The sequence below is a fragment of the Punica granatum genome, chromosome 3 (genome assembly GCF_007655135.1).
Source record: "Punica granatum isolate Tunisia-2019 chromosome 3, ASM765513v2, whole genome shotgun sequence".
Taxonomy (NCBI): domain Eukaryota; kingdom Viridiplantae; phylum Streptophyta; class Magnoliopsida; order Myrtales; family Lythraceae; genus Punica; species Punica granatum.
Window position 1 is genome coordinate 3,735,763 of NC_045129.1, and position 21,336 is coordinate 3,757,098.

The 21,336-nt window shown below is 40.1% G+C and overlaps 5 protein-coding genes across 10 annotated transcripts; 2 read left to right on the forward strand and 3 right to left on the reverse strand.

The window, feature by feature from the left end:
* Window positions 1–2,823: 2,823 nt before the first annotated feature.
* Window positions 2,824–5,015, reverse strand: LOC116201276 (FCS-Like Zinc finger 8-like). Its single transcript, XM_031532445.1, has 3 exons — window positions 4,907–5,015; window positions 3,492–4,483; window positions 2,824–3,244 (listed from the first exon to the last, which is right to left on the reverse strand). The coding sequence occupies exons 2-3, from the start codon at window positions 4,418–4,420 to the stop codon at window positions 3,094–3,096; spliced, it is 1,080 nt and encodes a 359-aa protein (XP_031388305.1). The 5' UTR covers window positions 4,421–4,483; window positions 4,907–5,015; the 3' UTR covers window positions 2,824–3,093.
* A 2,916-nt stretch (window positions 5,016–7,931) lies between these two features.
* Window positions 7,932–10,209, forward strand: LOC116201059 (trihelix transcription factor ASIL2-like). 4 transcript variants are annotated; one of them, XM_031532133.1, is made up of 3 exons: window positions 7,932–8,147; window positions 8,307–8,387; window positions 8,491–10,209. In XM_031532133.1, the coding sequence occupies exon 3, from the start codon at window positions 8,682–8,684 to the stop codon at window positions 9,936–9,938; it is 1,257 nt and encodes a 418-aa protein (XP_031387993.1). In that variant the 5' UTR covers window positions 7,932–8,147; window positions 8,307–8,387; window positions 8,491–8,681; the 3' UTR covers window positions 9,939–10,209. The 4 variants fall into 4 exon arrangements, with proteins under 4 accessions (XP_031387993.1, XP_031387994.1, XP_031387995.1 ...); XM_031532134.1 differs by having other exon boundaries at window positions 8,562–10,209; XM_031532135.1 differs by having other exon boundaries at window positions 8,318–8,387.
* Window positions 10,210–10,316: 107 nt separating this feature from the next.
* LOC116201058 (pentatricopeptide repeat-containing protein At3g16010) lies at window positions 10,317–15,035 on the reverse strand. The gene is made up of 6 exons (XM_031532132.1): window positions 14,339–15,035; window positions 14,146–14,236; window positions 12,110–13,591; window positions 11,497–11,866; window positions 11,255–11,349; window positions 10,317–10,786 (listed from the first exon to the last, which is right to left on the reverse strand). The coding sequence occupies exons 1-4, from the start codon at window positions 14,384–14,386 to the stop codon at window positions 11,505–11,507; spliced, it is 1,983 nt and encodes a 660-aa protein (XP_031387992.1). The 5' UTR covers window positions 14,387–15,035; the 3' UTR covers window positions 10,317–10,786; window positions 11,255–11,349; window positions 11,497–11,504.
* Window positions 15,036–15,319: 284 nt separating this feature from the next.
* LOC116201061 lies at window positions 15,320–17,271 on the reverse strand. The gene is made up of 3 exons (XM_031532137.1): window positions 16,592–17,271; window positions 15,729–15,800; window positions 15,320–15,590 (listed from the first exon to the last, which is right to left on the reverse strand). The coding sequence occupies exons 1-3, from the start codon at window positions 17,183–17,185 to the stop codon at window positions 15,588–15,590; spliced, it is 669 nt and encodes a 222-aa protein (XP_031387997.1). The 5' UTR covers window positions 17,186–17,271; the 3' UTR covers window positions 15,320–15,587.
* Window positions 17,272–18,618: 1,347 nt separating this feature from the next.
* Window positions 18,619–20,883, forward strand: LOC116201062 (ras-related protein RHN1-like). Of its 3 annotated transcripts, none has more exons than XM_031532138.1 (7): window positions 18,619–18,855; window positions 19,474–19,595; window positions 19,695–19,862; window positions 19,975–20,023; window positions 20,201–20,274; window positions 20,418–20,511; window positions 20,611–20,883. In XM_031532138.1, exons 1-7 carry the CDS (start codon window positions 18,813–18,815, stop codon window positions 20,709–20,711), a joined length of 651 nt encoding a protein of 216 aa, XP_031387998.1. In that variant the 5' UTR covers window positions 18,619–18,812; the 3' UTR covers window positions 20,712–20,883. The 3 variants fall into 3 exon arrangements, with proteins under 3 accessions (XP_031387998.1, XP_031388001.1, XP_031388000.1); XM_031532141.1 differs by having other exon boundaries at window positions 18,633–18,851; XM_031532140.1 differs by having other exon boundaries at window positions 18,638–18,851; window positions 19,518–19,595.
* The last annotated feature ends 453 nt before the right edge of the window (window positions 20,884–21,336 follow it).

Consider the following 21,336-nt stretch of genomic DNA (forward strand, 5'->3'; position numbering starts at 1 on the left):
TTCTTTTTGGCGTTTCTCTGTGAAATTTCCTAAAATAATAAATAAATTAAAATTCCTTTTGGCCCAGTGAAATTTTCCAAAATAATAATAATAACAAAAATAATAAATATATTAAAATTAAAAGAAATTAAACCTTGTTTGACAAATGAATATTTTTTTAACTCTACTCCACTTAACTCTACTTATCTTCAATTCAATAATATAATTATTACTTTTTTTCATTTTTTAAATTTATTTTTATCTTAACTATCATTCAATTTAATTTTTGATACTAAACTCTCTCAACTATTCATTACTTTTTCTACAATTCAACAACACAATCATTACTTTCTCTCAATTATTTATTATATTTTTCCATAATTCAACAACATAATTATTGTAACATTAAATAAATATAATTATTTATATTTAGAATAGAGTGAAATTTAAACAAAGTTAGAGTATGTTTGGATTCACAATATTTTTCAACTCAACTCAACTCAACTTCACTTATCTTCAATTCAACATCACAATCATTACTTTTTTTATTTTTTAAATATTTTTAACCATTCAATTCAATTTTTAATATTAAATTCTCTCAACTATTCATTACTTTTTCACAATTCAACAACACAATCATTACTTAATCATTATTTTCTCTCAATTATTTATTATTTTTTCACACTTTTTCTCATAATTCAACAATACAATCATTACAAACTAATTAAAATCAAAACTCAACTCAACTCAACTCTCAATTCAAACACACCCTTAATAATTCATTAACCGCCGAGTTAACCAGACATGATGGGCCAGAACGGCCCATGTTGGGGAATTGTGGGCCGGCTATTCAAGTTCTTCACACGGGGCCCACAGTTATTTTTTTGGGTATAAAACTGTGTCGAGGAAATCTAATCTAGACCCGCTCTATAGCTTACATGGCTCGTTAGACACCGTCGCTGACTACGATGCAGGGCATAACAATGAAAGTGTGAGTGAGATTGATAGTCTAAAGTAAAGTTTCTTGGACAGCTTGCTTCTGGGAAGAAGTTCGATAAACCGAATGAAGCGGAAAAATCAATTCCTGATAAATTCGAAAGCTCTCGTCCATCCCGAACTCGGTTTTTCTTATATGTATCTATGTAGTCGAAATTACATTTTCCAGTAACATGTAACAGTCCACCTTTCTTTTCATCAGATTATGTAAAATACATCCTCTTGTTAAAAAAATTAAACTGCTTTTTTTATTCCTTTTTTCCTATTTTTTTATCAATAGTAAATAGATTTTATTAAAAGCAAACATAATGTACATTGGATTGCCGAATAGACAATCGGCGACGACACGAGCCTTGCCGACTTGATAGGATATGGACCAAACCGAGTGATCCTGATTACAAATCCTCACAACCCCGAAGGGATTCATAGCATGAACCCAAGAACGGTGTTGGATTACGTCGGTAAGGCATCAACGATAACAGCCTGAGCAACCAATGATTATGGAAAATGTGGGAGGTGGCCATATCAGCATCAAGCATGAGTAATTGTCAAACCGTATTAAAGAGCGGTCTGATTGAAGAATCAGGCTTAGACAAACAAGAAAACACACCAACACAAACAAAACAACAAACATAAAGAAATGCATAATGGACTCTAGTTTGATACCGATTAGCGGGGAGTCTTATTGAAATCTAGCACCTTCACTCTGAGCTTCGAGAACCGACAGGGGGAGGGCACTCCAGGTGCGGTAGAAGAGGCAGTGGTGGTGGGGGGCGAGCGCCTATAGCTGGTTTGCTCTGGCTGTGACTGTGAAAGAGAGGGTGGTGGCACGGAGGAAGGATGGGGAGAGACTGACCGATACAGGAGCGGTTGGGCGCGGGGAATAAGCGGAGCGGGGCGGTAAGGCAGCAATTGTCTGTTCGCAGGAGGGAGAGAAAAGGAGAGACATAAATGGGATCCCTTTTTTTTTTTTCCCAATGTTTGTTCCGTCAATGTGCTCAAGCGTATTTGTTTGCATGCTGTCGGAAGCCATCAGCAATGAATGAAGATGTCAGAATTAAAAATAAAAAAAATGAAGGAATCAGACATTTACTGTAACATTTTGATTTGTAAACTTTTTTTTTTTAGGAGAAAATATTTATCATGATTAAAAATTAATTAAAATATTTATAAGTAAAAATTTATAAATTCATTATGGGATCAGATTCTCATTTCAGATATTTTCGTATCATACATCTAATTAAATTAATAATATTCATCTAACATTTGCTCTTATTTTAGACAGAGCACAAAGGAAAATGCTGCATGGAGTTCCAAAAGGTAAAACATCACTTGGAATTTGCTGTCCTCCCTTAGAAAAGAAAGGCTGCCAAATTATGTCAGATTCCATCGCTTACCGATTGGTCCAAACTCCAAACCGAAAATGATTTATATAATTCTTGAAAGGGACGATTTGATGCAGAAGAACCAATCAGGGTGATGACGTAATCAGCAAAAATCATCCCGATTCTTGCATTCGATCAACTTATGATGTGATACCTACGTCCTATGTGGGGAGGCATTGCCTTTAGTTTCAATGCTATAAGTTATCCTAATGATGAAAGAAGAATAGTTTAGAATTTATTTCAACTATCTGCTTATCTTGAAGCAATACTTACTCCCGACCTGATATCAAAAGGTTTTCGGTTCAGTATTTATCAATAAACTTCTTGAAAAGAATCTTAAGATACTTTATTTATCCTTCGTCACTTTATAATTAATGTTTAATATTTTGGATGTTCCTCAAATTAGGCAATGTTGATTATTTTTCATTCTTTTGGGATTTTTCCAATTATATAAGCATCAGAATTAACCAAAACAGCACATATATTCCTCGTGCCTTTATAGTTGGTTTGCAGTACATTTCACTCTCTAATATCTTTGCTCAGCATGCTCTTCTGTGAGTAAGCAAGCAAAACTGATGAGCGGTAGGTACTTAACCGATTCTTCCCCGATTAGCATTCGGCGATAATCCGAACATAAATCAAGTAAACTCCCGATCAAAATAAAGTAAAATGCCTCGTCGCAAAACTAAATCGGCAGTCTGTACTCCCCCATTTGCATTATCATCAGATGGCCTTATGAAGGGAAATAGGGAAAACAGGAGAGGGACTGATCCCCTTGCAAGCTACATCCATGATTCTCCAGATACGAGCGCTCGAATCTTTCTCCCAACCCGCAGCTGAGGATCTCCATGCACTGGCACTGGAAACTGCAAAATGCTTTGTCTCTGCAACAACTCCACCAGCAAAAAGAATAAAATCTCGACGGGAGGACATCCGTGTCTTGTTAAAGAATGTTTTCCGGTTTTCTGTTATCCTTTTCTTTCCGGTATGCAAAATTTCACTTGACGGAGAAACCAGCAAGAGCTTTCAGAATACATAGAACAAATTAAAAACAGGAAAACAGTTTCCAGAAAATCTTTGGATGATATAAAATTCGGAAAAACATCTCTATAACCAAACGGAAAGACGAACCTGCAGAAGAATATGTCCTTATCTTCTCGAAGCTTCTTACTGCAGTAGAAGCAGCGGCTCAGAAATTCATCGGCAGCAGCCGAACCCTCCAGGTCCGGGGCCTTGCTATCCTCAACAGAACCAGCTGGAGCTTTCTTTTTGTCACATTCCAGAACCATGTCACCAAACATGTGAGTCGTTTTTGGACTCGGGCCATGGGTAGTTATGCGAGTATAATACTCGGAAAGCATGATATCCCTAGCAGAAAAGGTGGGCTCGCATATCTTAGTCTCTAGTTTTTTCTCATTTGAGCATGAGAATGAGGAATCAGTTTTATCAAGCTCGGGTTTTGCTTTCCCATGTCTGGCATCTGGAAGCTCGCACTGTGGCTGCTCCAATGAGGCTCTTGCTTTCCCACGTCTGGCATCTGGAAGCTCGCACTCCGGCTGTTCCAATGGGGCTTTAGCTTTCCTTTCTTCATTAGGCGATAATGCTTTCAAAGGACCGTTCAAGTACAAGAATTGTGAAGGAATCCTATACTTTTCGGGTGAGAATTTGGGCTTTCCCCCGGGTTCTTCACATTTTATACTGATGCTCTCCACATGCGGCCTAAACACTATCTGGTTCGGTCGCGAAGAGCTATTTCGTTCAGCGTCACCTGCAGAAGAGCTCACAATGCCAAGTCCGATCCCTCCGAAGTTCATCTTGCTGCAGGGCACAATTTGGAGCAGTGGAGAATGGTCCACGGCGGCAGTAAAAGTGTTGCTTGAACTCGAAAATGGCCTGAAGTCAGGATGAGATGTAGGGCTTGCCTGGGACTCGAATTGTCTTGAAGACCCCTTTACCGCTAGCCCGATAATGAAGCCTGCAATGGCGAAGAAAGGGCCACCCCAGTTCCTCAAGCCCAAGGCACCACACGGGAAATAGGAACTCCAAGTAGAATCAGCCATCAGAAGAATAGCTTTTCATATCAAAATCGGACCAGACCTTCCTCACGAATTGCCGTGGTTTCACTGCAGTAGGTTCGATATTACAGGAAAAAAATCGAAAAAGAAAGAGATACAGAAATAACACAAAGCAACTAGAACGGGAATGCTGCATCTGAACAAACTAGACAGATGCAATAGAATTCCCGCCCCCGGAAAACAGAAAACTGGAAAACATTTCCTACAACCAGCATTAGCCTGAAAATCTGTCTCAGTTTCACTTCCGACCAATCAGACCATCACTTCAACGTGCAGATCATCAACTAGGAAACCACATAAATGATGGATTAACCCAAGGGACAGAGCTGTGCACACTTCATTAATGTGATTCCTAAGTGAAGTAGGACTAATTCGAAAACATCAAACTTCGAGCTCTCCCCGGCAAACCGATCAGTCAATACAGAAGGGAAAGAGGAGGGAAAAAAAAGGGAATGATCCGATCAAACTGACCTGGTCTTCTCCACTGAGAGGCCCAGCAGAAAATATTTACATTGGATTCAGAAACTCCATTGGAGAGCATATATACTGCTGTCTCTCTCTCTTTCATAAATGAGAAGAAACCTTCAATAACGTAGGCTTGAAATGAGAGGAGGAATTACTGTATTTTATTTTCCTTCCTCATTGAATTTAAAACATTTTTAACTCTCCTTCACATGGGTCAATAAGTTAAGAACTTATTACGTTTGTAACAGACAAGAGAAAATTCATTTAAGGTTTTCCCTAAGAAACAGCCACTAAGTGACAATCATTAAAATGGTGCAGCAGAGTCCTTGACTGATTTCGGAGAACTTTCCATACCAAGTAGCAAGAAATATGCAACAAGTATATGCTCCATTGCACTTCGTAAATGTTGTGTTCTCGCGCAAACAGCATCCAGAGGACTAAAACTAATATGGGCGCAGCATCGAATCGATGAAGGAGGACAGACATCTCGGAACATTATTATCTGGACAGCTACTAGGATGTTTTTTACTGTGCAGCATAATTTTGAAATAAATTTATTGTGTGCATTGAACGTCGCCTCTGGTTCTTCACAGTCGGTCCGTCCTTCCCCATGCATGGATAGGACGACGTGATAACTAAATTCTAGTTGAACAAGTGACTCATAGGGGAGTACTTTTATGCGCCTCAACCAAAAAGGGAATGTCCATTTATGTGTTTCCGTGTTGTTTTGTTCAGTAACTTTATCAATGCTTTTTATTTCAGAGTTAAAATTTTAAATTTGTAACTTTGATTTTGATTATGAAAAAAGACAAAAAAAATATAGGGTCTGTGGACCCCACCAATTTTGTTGTGTAGTGTATTGGGTAGTGTATGTGATTGTATATTGAATAATATATGGGGCCCATCAGTTTGACTTTGGAAAAGTATGTTTTGTTGTGTAGTGTATTGAGTTAAAGTTAAAGTTAAAATTTTAAACCGCGATTCTGAAACCAAACGAAGCGACCAGTGTCTTTGCTTGTTTATTTTTATTGTTTTCTCCATTCTCTGTATATTTTCCTATGCAGAGATAGAGCTTCCTATAGTAAAGTTCGGATTCTTTTCATGCTTGATCTGCCATGATCTAAAAAATTTATGCCGAATTGGCACGACCGATTCATTTCTTCCCTTCTTTGTTGATTTTTTTCATTTGATAAAGCCAAGAAAATCACAGCAAACATTTGTATGTCTTGTCTCGGCGAACCGTCCTTGATTCACTTTCAAAATTTTGGCATAAATCCATATAATGTCTCTTTATTTTTCTTTGATGAATCCATATAGTCTAGTCTCATTGGAATTGCACTTTTACCCTGGAAAACAGTTTTCCAGTTTTTAGAATTTCGAGGATATATGAATATGAGCTATAATCCGTCACGAGGCATGACACAATTGATAAATTGCGTCTCATGTAAGCAGAATACGGAAACTCGAAGCACAATGAGAGGACCTCCCGACCAAGGCAATGCATGAACGAGAATATTAATTAAGTTGAGTTGAATTGAATTTTGATTTTAATTGATTTGTAATGATTGTGATGTTGAATTATGAGAAAAAATGTGGAAAAAAATAATTAATAGTTAAGAGAATTTATTATTAAAAATTAAATTAAATGGTTGAAAAATTTGAAGAAAAATGAAAAAGTAATAATTGTATTGTTGACTTTTGTTGTGTAGTGAGTAAAATTAAAGTTAAAGTTAAAATTTTAAAATCAAATTATGAAATCAAACCGCAGCTTCCTCTGCCAGTAAGTTGACACTTGTGGTCTCATCCAATTATGATAAATCCACAAACATTCTTGGGCTTAGGGGTGCAAATGGTTGGATTGACTTGGTCTCTTGGAAATATTTTTTGATCTGGAATTTTCCAGATTGCTTTTCTAAAGTATATAAGCATGCTTAATTTTGTAATCTGATTTTAAGATTTTAACTTTAACTTTAACTTTACTCACTATACAACAAAAGTTAACAATATAATTATTTTTATTTTTATTTTTCTTTAATTTTTTAATCATTCAATTCAATTTTTAATAATAAATTATCTCAACTATTCATTACTTTTTCCACAATTCAACAATACAATCATTACTTTTTTTTCAACAATTCATTATTTTTCACACTTTTTCTCATAATTTAACATCACAATCATTACAAACCAATTAAAATCAAAACTCAACTCAACTCAACTCTAAAACCAAACACACTATTAAGGATTGTCCAAGAACAATTTTACGGGGAGAGGGAAAACCGATTGTTAATGGTTCGGAATTTTTTACGTTGGTCTTTTGGGACCTGAACTCGAACTTGAAATTTAAAATTTTCTTCGGCAAACATTACGTATGAAGAAAATAAAAGTGAAGTTTTCATAATATAATACAAGAAACAAAAAAATTACAAGTAGTTTTTCTAAATCGCATCATCTTGGTACACAACTATCTGCGGCCATGCAGAATCTACGGTACAACGTAATCAAAATAATAAGTTTCATGCCAAATAAATGAAAATGGACTGATCAAATAACTAAAAATTATAGAATAGAAAAGTCTAATATTAAAATCATAGACTAAGAAAATATAAAATAAAAATGTACAATAACTACAAACTCGTGTTGGTCGGGCTCTATTGCGTTTCTATTTCCGGCCTCGACTTTTTTGAGACAATTTTTCTATGCCTGAAAACCATCCAAAAACCATTTGAGGAGATAAAAAATTCGGTTTGGTTCCTAATCGATTTTGTCGTTTTTTTCGCTTATGCCCCTAGTTGGGCTACCCAAGGTGGGCCAGGCCCAGCCCATTGATCATATGGGCCTCGACTTTATCGGAACTATCTTTCTATGCCTAAAAATCAATGGAGGCGACAAAGAAACGCAGTTTTTCGGTTCGGTTTCGAATCATTTTGCCGTTAGCGGGCTACTCGAGGTGGGCCAGGACCGGCCCATTGATCATATGGATCTCTCTCTCTCTCTCTCTCTCTCTCTTCTCTGTCTCTGTCTCTGTCTCTGTCTCTGTCTCCCTCCCTCTCTCTCTCCCTCCGCTCTCTCTCTCTCTCTCCCGTGTTTCCACGCTGAAGCGTATATGCTCTCGTTAACATCGATTGCTTCGATTCCCCGGGAAATTATCAGAGATGGGTCCTCGTCAGAATCTCAATTAGGGTTCTGGTGCTTCGGAAGTTTCGACCTTTGGGTTCCGTCGAGACAGCTTACTGAGCTCTCTGAGGTAAGCAGCAAGATCTCTCTCAGCTTCCACCTCTTTCTTCTTCGGGGCAGTTCTGATTGAGCAACATAGATGTTGTTTCTTGGTTCTTGACGTTTGATTGTGTGAAATGCGTTGAATTTCTTCATGCGCTGCTGATCAAATCCCTGCCTTTTTTGGCAGACGAACCCTAGGCGATTATCTCGGCCAGCTTGCTCTCACTGGAGAGGCGGGGCGTGCTGATTTCGCATCAGACATTCATTGGTATGGATGTTTCGAGATTTTGGTTATTTGAGAGTAGGAGCATCTACTTTGCCGCTATTGTTCCTCTTCCTGATATGGAAATGTCACTGCTTGCTTTTGGTAGAGAAATTGGAAGAGTTTAATGGAAATTAATGAGGAGTATCTAGTTAGAAGTGATTCTGTGTGCAATTGCAGAGTTTAGGGCGGCTTATACAGTTTTTTGTGAAATTTGGAGATGCTGGAGATTTTCTTGGAGTAGATTGCTGTTTCTGTCGGGATTGTTACTTTGTTGAGGATTAGCTGTGAATAGTTAGAATGGAAGACGTGGAGGATGATGCCCGGTACCCATCTAACCCTCGAGGCGGGAATCAGCAGTCTGGCTATGGTTCTTCTGCTATCACCCATAAGCTTCCTGCTAGGAGTGATCCGTATTCTAGACCAATTGGTAATCAATACCTAGGCAATGGGGACGATGATGAAGACGACGAAGATGATGAGGAGGAGTTGGGAGATGAAAATGATGTCGAGAATCATCAGAACAACGGCCTCAGGGAAGGGGCTAATGACTTGGATGATGAAGAGGATGAGGATGAATTGGATGAAGATGAAGACGATGATGATGATGAAGACGATGATAATCCTGGCTCGCAGAAGAACTTTGGTGGAAGTGCTGGAGACTCAGAAAGGCGCACAAAGAAACGGAAACTAAAGAGTCTAGTTTCAAGCTATGAGTTTGCCCCTCGTGTGCCTGCCTCTCAACCAGAGCCATTGGTGGCCGCCGCCCTGCCATCAGCTCCCAAGTCCTCTTTTGGCGGCCGGAATTCCCTAACCGATTGGACTGAGACTGAAACATTTGTTCTTTTGGATGCTTGGGGTGACCGATTCCTCCAGCATGGAAGGAAGAGCCTCCGGTCTGAGGAGTGGCAGGAGGTGGCAGAGAAGGTCTCCGAGGTGTCGAAGATTGAGAGGACAGATGCGCAGTGCCGGAACCGTCTGGACACGCTGAAGAAGAAGTACAAGAAGGAGAAGCTTAAGCTGGCAGATGAAGGTGGCAGTGCTCCCATCAAGTGGGTATATTTCAAAAAGATGGATGCTCTAATGTCGTCTCCTCCCCAAAAACAATCGTCGGTGGCAGGCCTCTCCTGTGGAGTGGATTCAGGAGAGTACGTATTCACAAACCCTAGGGTTTACTTGAACCGGGCCAATGGGATGGATGAGATGAGGGATAGCCCCGGAAACTCAGAATTTTCGAATAGGGATGAGGAGGATGATGATGATTCTGAGGGGTTGCCGCCCAAGAAGAGGAGGTCTCGAAGAGAATCTAATGAAGGGTCCTCATTCAAATTGCTTGCTGATTCGATATTTAAGTTCAGTGACATATATGAAAAAATTGAGAATAGGAAGAGTCAGCAGATGGTAGAGATTGAGAAAATGAGGATGGAGTTTCAGAGGGAGTTGGAGGTGCAGAGGAGGCAGATTATGGAGAGGGCCCATGCAGAGATTGCAAAGATCATGGAGTACGATGATGAGGATAACGATCAAGATCACTCGGGTCAGAATGCAAGCGGTTGACATTTCTGGTATGGTGGAAATCCCTCATGTTGTTCCGGATCGGTTATACAGACTGGTGGCCTCAGTCTGTAACATAAATGGCAGGCTTGATTGAACATTTAGAGGGCAAAAATAATGTCTCGGTAGACATGTAATAGTAATCGGTATGTAATGTCATATACTAGTAGTAGAATTGGTATATCTGTGGAACATGCTATTGCTTGACATGATCCTTCTTTTGTTTGGCTCGGCTCAATTAACCTTGTTTACTTCTCGGGGAAATTTCTCGACATTTGTGTTTCCGATCCCAATTCGGTAATTTATGCGCTTTGGCAGTATCTTGCGAACAGAAGTTCCCGTACAAAAGTGATCAGAGAAGCATTCAAATTAGACGAGAGAGCAATTAATCAGAAATTTTCTTTACGGAAACTGGAAAATCGAATGCATCTACAGTTCAAGAAAGGCAAAATCAAAATTCTTATAGAGTAAAGCCTGTAGCACAATCGATAGTTACTCTGCCCACTGCTGTGTCTTTCGTGGATCGGATTAGAAACTTCCGCTCCAAGCATCATCATCAGTTCTTCTGTTGAATTAACTAGCATCTCACCTCCTTGTGTTCACAGTACAACTGGGACGTCTGAGATCATGCTCTTCCAAGATCTGGATTTGTAAAATCCAATTTCAGTCGATCTTGCAAGCATATGCAGCAGCTCTTTCATTTTTACTTAAAACTTCTATGAGTTCTCAATCAGGATATAGGTGCCAACGATCAAGGCATATCAGTGGTGAAGACTCTGAAGTAGGATTCTTGGCAGTTCTCACTTCCTCCATGGTGAGACGAAAGGCCAGGGTAGAAAAAAAGAATTTCCCTGCGAACATTTTACATACAGCGTTAGCAATTTGTTTTGGCTTTTTTCTTCGAGTGGGATACCATGAGGAAGCAAATTTCTACAGCATTAAAATGAGTAAAAGCCAATAACTCTCTTTCACAATCACCGGCTAAGGAATGAAAAGACAAGACTTCCTCTCAGTCACGCTTGCAGTTCATTGAAGTATACAAACCGTTGCAACTTCTGGCGTGTATCAACAAGATATCTATCTTATAATTAAAGGGAACAAATAAATTTACTGATTAATGATGTTATCCATTCACCAGAATGCAGTTTTAGAGATATTTTCCTTAATCATCGAGAAGCAGTGGATATAGTTCTTGGTCTGACTGTCCACAAAGAATGCATAAAATATTAACTGATAGCAATTATAAAGGAATTTGAGAATCTCGAAGAGTAGAAGCAGTAGAGAAAATGGGTTATAGCAAAGACATCAAGCATACTTACCCCACCCCAAGACCTGCAGTTAAAGCTTCATTGCATCTGCCAAAGTGGAGACTTCCACTTTCAAGCTAGCCCCGTCTGGCATGAAGTGAACGTGCCTTCACGAAGTGGCAAATCAGCATTCACTTATGAGTATTAGATCAAAATAATGGGTAATTAAGAAGTTTGATTGCCAGCATATGCAAAGAGAGAGAGTGAGGGAGGGATGGGGAGAGGGAGGGAGTGAACAAGAAGTGGATAGTTACCGTATTCCTCAGAAAGCAGAAACACTCCGTTCTTCATCAACCTTTCCAACAGCCTCTAGTATTGAGGAGTAAGTGATGAGATCATACTCAAAGCCTTCACTTTTCATCTCCTTCATAAGCCTAGCTGCCTCCTCGAACATCCCAGCACGACTGAGACACCCAAGCACGGTATTGTAAGACACTGAATCAGGCTTAATTTTTGAACTCCTTTTCATCCTTGTGAACATCTCCATAGCTCTAGTGGGTCCACCTGATCTTGCAAGGCCATTTAAAATGATATTGTGTGAATTTAAGTCCGGGGAGCAGCCATTTTCTTCCATGGTGTGAAGCAACGAGTAAGCTTCATTTACCATCCCAGCCCTGACCATACCTGAATGAGAGAGAGAAAGAAAGATGATCAGCATGACGCCTTTCCCATTAGGCATCATAGTGGAGCGGGTACAATTGGCATACAAATGGCTAGATATGATTTTGAGTCGCTTGCTATTAGTTGAGCTTTATTTTGCTGGTTGCAATTTTTGGCATGCATTTCTCAGCTTTGTGCTGTCCTTATTTTATTTCTCTTATTTACTATTCCCAAAATTAGTTCAAGAAAGAAAAAAAGTATACATACCTGACATGAGGGCATTATGAGCATAAACATCAGGTTTGCATCCCATCTGCTTCATCTCATTAAAAAGATCAACTGCCTCACTGAGACGCCCACACTTTCCATTATGTTTGATCATGATAGCATATACTCTCGAGCTCAACTGCCCACAGTTCTCTCTCAATTCTAGGAATAATTCATTAGCAGCATCATATCTTTTTGCTTTCGCAAGACTGTTGATGATGCTGCAATATGCAGCTGGGGTCGGGGGAAAACCTTTCTCATCCATCTCTTCAAGAAGTAACAGAGCCTTCTCAACTCTGTTAGTCCTGCAGAAACCATCGATGAGGATCGAATAAGTAAACGAACTTGGGGCCACTCCTTTCTCCTTCATTCTCTCGAACCATAAAGCGGCTTTAGAAGCTGGAGCTTTCGATTCGAACAAGGATTTAATAATTGTGTTGTATGTCACAACATTTGGAGTAATTTGCATGTGCTCCATCCCATTAAAGATCTTCATAGCATCATCCAAACGTCCTGCCCTTCCCAAAATGTTAATCAGATTGTTCATGAGGACCACATCAGCTTTACATCCTTCTCTTCTCATGTTAGAATACACATCATAGGCCTCGTCAACCTTACCAGCCTTTCCTAGCCCCTTAATCAATTCTGTGTACGTGAAAACAGTTGGAACACATCCCTTCTCCCTCATCTGTCGGAGTAAACTCAGAGCTTTTTCAACTTCACCTAACTTGAAATAGATCGACAACAGTGTTGTATATATCTTTGCTGTAGGCTCTAAACCGTTCACCTTCATCTCATCAAACAGCCTAATAGCAGAATCATCACGACCCAGCTTCGCAAATGCCGAGATAAGCGCATTATAAGTTAGTGTATCAGGGAAACAATTGCTTTCATTACACATCTCATTATAGAGCTCGTGGACCTTTTCATGATGACCTTCTTGCATGAGCATCAGTATAACAGAATTGTATGTGCCTGCAGTGGGTTTACACTTCCGGCCCTTAACTAGGTAGAAAATTGCTAGGGCCTTATTTACCATCTTAGCCCTGCCTAATACTCTGATAATTTCAGATAATTCTGATGAACTGATAGCTGGGAGAGTTCGAACCATTTCCTGAATTGTCTTCCACATCTCTCCAAACAATTTAGCCTCATCCAAAGAGTGGATTAAAGCCATGTAAGTAGTGAAGTCATGAGAAAAGTTCCTTCTTTTTCCAACCCACTTGAAGAATTGAATCTTCAGCCCAATCTCAACATCTACTGCAAGAACTTCGCGGACCAGCCGATGGTCCACTCTTAACTTGAGGACTTCCAGAGCTTTTTCAGCATCAGGCCCCCACTTGAATATCTTCAAGATCCTAATAAATCTTTCATCCAAAACTCGAACTGAGGGGTCTTTTCTATAGAATTTTAAGTTTCTGGGAGAATTACCTGTATCCTCTTGGAGGCGTGGTAACTGGAACATTTGAGCTATTTCCTTTTCTGCCAAAACAGTGGGTAGCAAAAGCATTATTCTTTCAGAAAAGTTCATGATGGTCTCTTACCATGGCAAGCACAAGAGATTGTTTCAGGTTTATAACTTCGTGGACGGTAAAATAACCAATTTTGTTCAAACACCATAGTTCTTTGAGCAATCACAGAAAATAATCATAATACAACATATGAAACAAGAAAAGGGTAAGCTCTATTCCGCAGTTTTGTCATGATTACGTCGAACCACCTATTCGAAAAGGTCACATGCCAATGTAAGTCTCAGATGATAGCTTTTTCCCATATAGCTTCTTCACACTGCCAGATGCATATGCCAACTCCCTGCAAACTATAATCCTACAGACCCCATCCAGTGCAGCGGCAGTCAGTTCAATCTGCTCACCCCCGAAAAGATTTATGATTTTTAGTTCCCCCTTGAGATTTAATCACTTATACTAAAGCAACAGAAAGCCATGCCGCCCACTTGTTCGCTTAAATGCCTCAAAGAGAAAACTTTACACCCAGCTAATGCTGATCATATTAACGAGCTCAAAGTTGAACCTCACCTGTTTGTTTTATTCTCTCGCAGAGATGGGATAGAGTCGAGACAGATCTCCTCAAAGAAATTGACCCTCCGGGCATTGCTCCGTGTATTGTCTGCTATTCAAAAGGGGTCCACGGATCAGATTAAGCTCACCGAGGTGGTCAGAGTCTGCTCTACAGATCAATAGGACCGGATTTCGTGGACAAAGTATCGACCTTTATCGCGCTCTTTAGTCGTCTATGAATCGTCACCGAGAACAGCATATGACTCTCCGACAAACAGAGATCTTCGTAATAAACAAATAAAACGGTCGGCGGCCATAGATACGATTCCCCGGGAAAAATATTTTGGGCCTATTTATATTATTGGGCCTCAATTTCACTTTGTTTTGCATTTTGGAGCCTCGCAATTTTTCGAGGATCTCAACACGATACCTTATTGATGCCGGTTTGAGTATCAGTGTCATCCATATATTCCGGTTAGATCCAATTCATCTGTATTTCGAACTTCTGCGGACATATGTTCCATTTCTAAAACAGGGTCGTACGAAAAATATCAAGATCGATCCACGAGATTGGATTGTGTGATTGTCGATTGTATCGGTCGGAGCAGATAAGTGATTCGATTTCACACCTTGACGCCATCCACACACAAAAAGCCATCCATAGCACACAAATTCCACCAATCCCCCCTGCAGGGCCACAGCCCCATATGGAACAACAGGCCAAGATTTCCTTGTCCACTCTATAACTCCTCCATGTCTATCAACTGGGACCATAACGTGGACAAGCAAACTGATTTCATTCGATCGATCGCATCCATTAGGACATCTGCACATTCTTGGAAGCAGTAAAGTACACCGGAAGAATTCCCTGAATCTAGGGACCTGCATTCCTTATCCTCCTATTTAAGAGCCAGACTTCATCCATGCGTAAAGTGAACACAACCCACTACACTTCCATAAAGAATTCCCAGGTAAAAAAGGCTGAACAAATGTGTTCCCCTAATTTCCCCTTGGAGAGTTGCCAAAGGCAGCAGCATAGAAGAAGTGTTCCTGCGCCACGTGAACCAGAGCAAGAGACTGACACCCGAGCCCCATCTGCCGACGTCGGTGGAGGATCAAATGGTGGTGGGTCAAAAAAGTGGTGTTCGTGCTCTCCAACGGACCATCCAGGTTCGTTCCGGTGCAGATATCATCAGTATAACTATAAATGGCCGACAGGTCGAGGTTGAGCAGTGAATATGTAGTTCAGGTTTGTACAATCAAAGCGTGCAAAAGCAAACCTAATAGTATAACCCTGTTTAACACAGTATGCGCTTATATATCTTTCGGGTCATTTCCATATATTCATGACGCAATACACAGTATTGCGTGTCATCCATTTTCCGGTACTCGAACTCTTTGATAGTACAGTGTAAGAAAGTAGAAAGCCAGAAGCCTTGTAATCGACCTTTCCTGCTTTGTCACTGTGAAAAAGAAGAAAGAGAAGGCAGAGTTCAGTTCACAGTTTTGAGGAAAGATTTAAGGTTTACTGGTACTCAAAATGAAGAATAAACATTCTCTGCTGATAACTGATATGATGAACCTATAGTCAAGGCACTCACCTCAGGGTGACAGTTTTTCCGGACGAATGTTTGATTCCTTGTATTCACCAGAATCTCGCATGACACCTTTGCCTGTTAGGTCAAATTATAAGTTGGAGTAGTCAAATTCTGATATTGCAAGTAAACAAAATGAAGGTTATCTGTAATTTGCATTTCATGTCTAAAAGTTCGGCAGCACTAGCATCTGTGTGTAATTTGGAGTATGGAACTTTTAAAAACACTGCTGTTTGCAACAAACGGGACAAACACATACGCAAGCTGATGCAGAAATCATTTCATCTCAACTGTAAAAGTTCAAGCTGATGCAAACATGGCACGGGAAGATTACCGGAAAAAAAAAATGGTACGGGAATTTGGAATGCCAAGCTTGTGGCAGGACGAGAACAATCATTATACTGCAGAGGTCTAGCCGAGAAGATAGTCTCCCGGTTGGTGATCTGAAATAAACTCCCAAAGCAAATTCTTGGGAAATGATCAGATGGGTGATATTGGATATTGTCACCTTAAAACCGATGATTTATACTTCTTCTCCCGGTGAAGCAATGGATTGAATTCATGTCAATTTTTGTTAGACCACTCGCATTTTGTCTCTTTTTTCTTGTTTTTTTTGTTTTCACTAAAGGCAGAACTCTTTCCATACACTTGCTTGTGATGTAGAGCAAAACTCTGCAGAAATCCACACATTCAAGAATTGCTCTACCGTCACATAAGAAGGTTGTTTTTAAGTCCTTTTCATCTAGAATATGTCAAGCCACGAAAATACGGATCATCGAGCATTTAATCACGAGCTTAAACTTTTAGATCAATCGACTACCATCTCGAAAGTTATACCAGGTGACCAATCTGGTCTCCCATGGCCTTACCTTCAAGGGGAACTCGAGGAACAACAGGCCGAGTTGTCCTGTAATCTCAGTCACAGTGTCAAATGGTACCGTCCCCTTAGCCAAGTCCTCCAGCAAGTCGACAACGTCCGTCAATAGGTCCACACTTTCAAGCTCCAGTTCAGCATCCATGTAAGACGACCCCAGCGCCCTGACATGACCACCGTCTGACCTCATGTAACCCAGGTCCTTCCCCCTGTACCCAACCGACGCATCAAGCGTCTGGTACCCCAGGGAGTATATGTCAGGGTTGCGGACTTTTATCGTAAGCGAAATAGACGCATCGATGAGAAGACGTGGCGACCGGTGGATCCTGACCCGGTTCAGCCTCATGCGGACGATCTTCAGGTCCGGATCAGATGGCCAGGAGATGTAGATGATCAGCGGAGATAGAATGATCATCATGATCAAGGAAGCCAAGCACAGCATGCACCGCCGGCTAGTGGGGCGGTAAGGGAGCAGGACTACATAGTCCTGGTGGTCGTCCTGGGGTTGCGGTGGCAAAGGGGTATAGTAGAAGGGCGACGGTTGCAGTGGTGGCGGAGGCGGTGGAGGTGGCCGTTTGGAGGATGACATGGTGGGAGGGCGTCAGGTGGAGCTGATGGACAGAGTACAAAGTTGTAGGGAGGCCGATGAAGAAAGGTAAGTTGGTTTGATTATCTTTTGTTTGCTTCTGCTTTAATGTCTTTGTTTTGGTGTGAGGAATGATTGAGTCACATTTGTTGTTGGTTGTTTTTTATTTTTATTTTCCACCGAAAAAGAAAACATTACTTTTCTTTTGGGGTCTAAAAATTTCTTAGGGATATGACATGAATATAATTCAAAAAACAGATCCGTTTGGTCTTGAAATTTTTTTAACTCTATTCCATTTTAACTTATCTTATCTTCAATTCAACAATATAATTATTACTTTTCTATTTTTTAAATTATTCAATTTAATTTTTAATATTAAATTTTCTAAATTATTCATTATTTTGTCCACAATTTGACAACACAATCATTATTTTCTCTCAATTATTCATTACTTTTTCACATTTTTTCTCATAATTCAATAACGCAATCATTACAAACTAATTAAAACCAAAACTCAACTCTAAAATTGACCACAATAATTTTCATGATCAGACACAAACAAAATCTATCACATACGTGTAGCAGTCAACCCATCTGCCATGTAATTAGATTATAAAGATTTTTCTCGAAATATCCAGAAATTTTTTTCAAGGATCAATCTGACAAAACAGGAAAGAGCCATATTGATTGGATATCGAGATGCAGATTATCGGATTAAAGGAGGTAATATTTCATGTGAATTAATTGGCGAGGGAAGGCATCGATCACACAAGATAAAATCACCCGTAGATACAGAGAAAGTCATATAGCCCGTTACATACAAGACTTTCCTACATAAATGTGAAAACGAAAAGAAGTTTTCGAGAAGATCGGCCGTACCAATAATGGCAATAGGGCATCATAATGCGCGAAGCCTGGGCCACGCTAAAGTAAAGGCCCAATTAAAGTTTTGCGAGGAAAAAAAAAAGGCGATGATTGCTCAATTTGACTGTGCTCATCTACAAAGCATAGGGAAAGTTGGATTGAAATCTCCCATTGCAATGAGATATGCATATGCATCACGTCAGGACAGCTATGTCAAGAGAAAACAATTCTAAATCTGTTTTCTGATTCGACAAACATAAGAAACAGATCGACCGACAAGGAAGGACGGCCGAAGTGAGATTGTTATCTTGCAGAAAACAGATGTATTCCTTTCTTATTTACCAGGTTATAGAAAGAAAGTTCACGGGGTATCTTCTGTTTATAAAGCAAATCGGCCCTTCGATTAATGCGTTGTGTGCATTTTAGAGTTTGTAACATGTTCGACCGTTTGAACTATTTGATGCGAGTAATGAGTCATCTCCTAAATATGAACAAGAGACCAAGTAAAGACATCTGTGATTAATTATGTAAAATTTTAACGTTGATTCTCCTGAAGGAAATGTCAGAGCTACCAGTCCAACATATGACAGAACTACCAGTCCTTTGTATATCTTGCAGAGGAGAGCAGAGCCATCTCCCTTTTAGCTGTTCCCAGTTGTGTTCTTGGATCATAGCAAAGATTATCGTTGTTTCCCTTGGGTGACTCTTCCCTTTGGCGTGCAATTCTCTGCCCCTTCCACATCGGTTCTATTGATCTGATCACGATATGGCGAGGCCCGGGAACAAGATCGTTCAGTCCAAACTGGTGGGTATGTCTCACCCTTCTCATTAAATTTCTTGTTTGACTTGAACTTCTTGTGATAATGATCGGATGCCGAAATTTCTTATGGATGAAGCTCGGTTAATGTAAACTCGCTGACATAGATGCACGCACTGAATTCTTTCGAGAAATTTTGTTTGTTCACATGATGATCCTACCCGATTTGAGAGGAACATAACAAGGGAAACATAAAACCAAAAGATGCTGCAATATATTTCGAGAACGAAAAGTTCTGTTCTCACCAGTCATCGGTTTCCAGAATTGATGTTAGCTTGTGTCCTCTGTCCGTGGTCATGACCTTGACATAGATATCTCACAATGTTCCTCAATCGCTTTCCTAGAGTTTAATTTTGAGTTCTTACTAGGCATGGACCTGGCTGTGATTATTATACATTATACATTCCTTCTGATTTGGCCAATGAATTCTGGAAGAAATACGATTTATTCACCTCCTTCTCACCGGTAATTCACGAACAACATACAGGAGGATTTTATTAGCTATACCGTAGTTGGCATTGCCCTTTTCCGGCTCAGATTTGATAACAATGTCCTGTTTTCCAGTACATTAGATACTGCATCTGATTGTTCTATACTGCACACATTCCAGTCCTGATTTTAGGTGGTGTAAAACGCTTCTCCACCATATTGCAGGTGGTTCTAGGCGACATGGGAACCGGGAAAACAAGTCTGGTACTCAGATTCGTAAAGGGCCAATTCTTCAATCACCAGGTTCGTTCTTTTTCCACTTTCGTCAGAATTTGCGTGTAATCTCCCGTACTCTGTTCAATATGCCATACACAAGACATCATTAAATTCGTAAAATATTAGGAACCAACTATCGGAGCAGCTTTCTTCACCCAAATCCTGTCTCTGACCGAAGCAACAGTGAAGTTTGATATATGGGACACCGCAGGACAGGAAAGGTACCACAGCCTGGCTCCTATGTATTATCGAGGGGCAGCGGCAGCAATAATTGTGTACGATGTCTCAAGCACGGTATGCTTATATGTTCTTTCAGAAATTTTCTAGTGTTTTTGGATCTTAAAGTCGGGCATCGCGGCATTGGACTCCCCATATTCTCACTTTTTCAATCCATATCTTTCTCCAGGACACGTTTGTTCGTGCCAAGAAATGGGTTCAGGAAGTGCAGAGACAAGGTGAGACATTCAAACTGGATATTAATGTACACAGACATCAGTGTTGTAACTTCTGAATGATCAAGTGCAACACCAGTGCTTCCCGATTAATCAGTACTAGGTTGTAGACTGTCCTCGACAATCATTACTGTTACTTCCATTTCGTTTAACGTCGGTCATTTGCCTCTTGCATTACAGGAAATAGGAACATGGTGATGGCACTGGTCGCCAACAAGTCGGATTTAGAGGAGAAGAGGGAAGTTCAAAATGAGGTACGAGGAGGAGTAATATCAGGCTAACAGCCCTGAAGCAGTTATTTCCCTTAGCTAACGTTATCTACAGAGATATATATCCAGTTTATATTCACGTTTCTGCAGTTTTATCGGCCATGAATGATCACTAGTCGTAATTGCAGGACGGGGAGCAATTTGCACAAGAAAATGGGATGTTCTTCATGGAAACGTCTGCCAAGACCGCGCTAAACGTGAATGAGCTTTTCTACGAGATAGGTGAGCCTCGGAATTAACCCATAAAGAGCTAACTCGAAGAACAACTTCATTCGTGATCTCATAAACCTTATGGGATCCTTTCATTTTCACTCTTTGCAGCAAAGAGATTGGCAAAGGCCAACCCGTCAAAACCGAGCGGGATGACGCTGAACAGCGGCGCGCAAGATCGAAGGAGAAAACTTCTTTGTTGCTTAGGATAATAATGAGCAAGTGGTTTCGAAGTCATACCGTATACCGAGAAATAACTCTGGCTTTCTTCTTCCGTTCATGATTTGTATATAACACATCTGTTCTTGGTGTCATTTTCTGTCATGTTTCCTTACCTTCGAACTGCTGGAATCTGTAAAATACATCCGTTGCTTCCGCTTCTTCGATTGATGTGCACGACAATTACGAAATAAATCCAAGATATGGGGCCCGTATGGTTCGAGGTATGGAAACGGAAACGGAAATGGAAGGGGAATGAGATAGAATGGGATGGAATTGGAAACATAATGAAAATTTTTCGTTTCTGTTTGGTCTAAAAATGAAATAGAGTTCAATTGCATTTAATTTACTTCTGTTTGGTTCATTACTTATGGAATCGGAATCAAATTTCAATATGATTCATAATATTTCAAGTAGAGCAACTCAATAGTTATTCATATGAACCAACGGACGCATGCAGGGCCAAACAGTAAAGGCTTGTCCAATATGGGTCGGGCCTTTAGGTCCAATTCACGGCCTCGGCCCACCCAACAATAAGCCGACTTATTCGGCGCTTATAAGTCGGCTGATGGGACCTGAGGTAGAGCGATATATATCATCAATCACTTTTACCCCCAA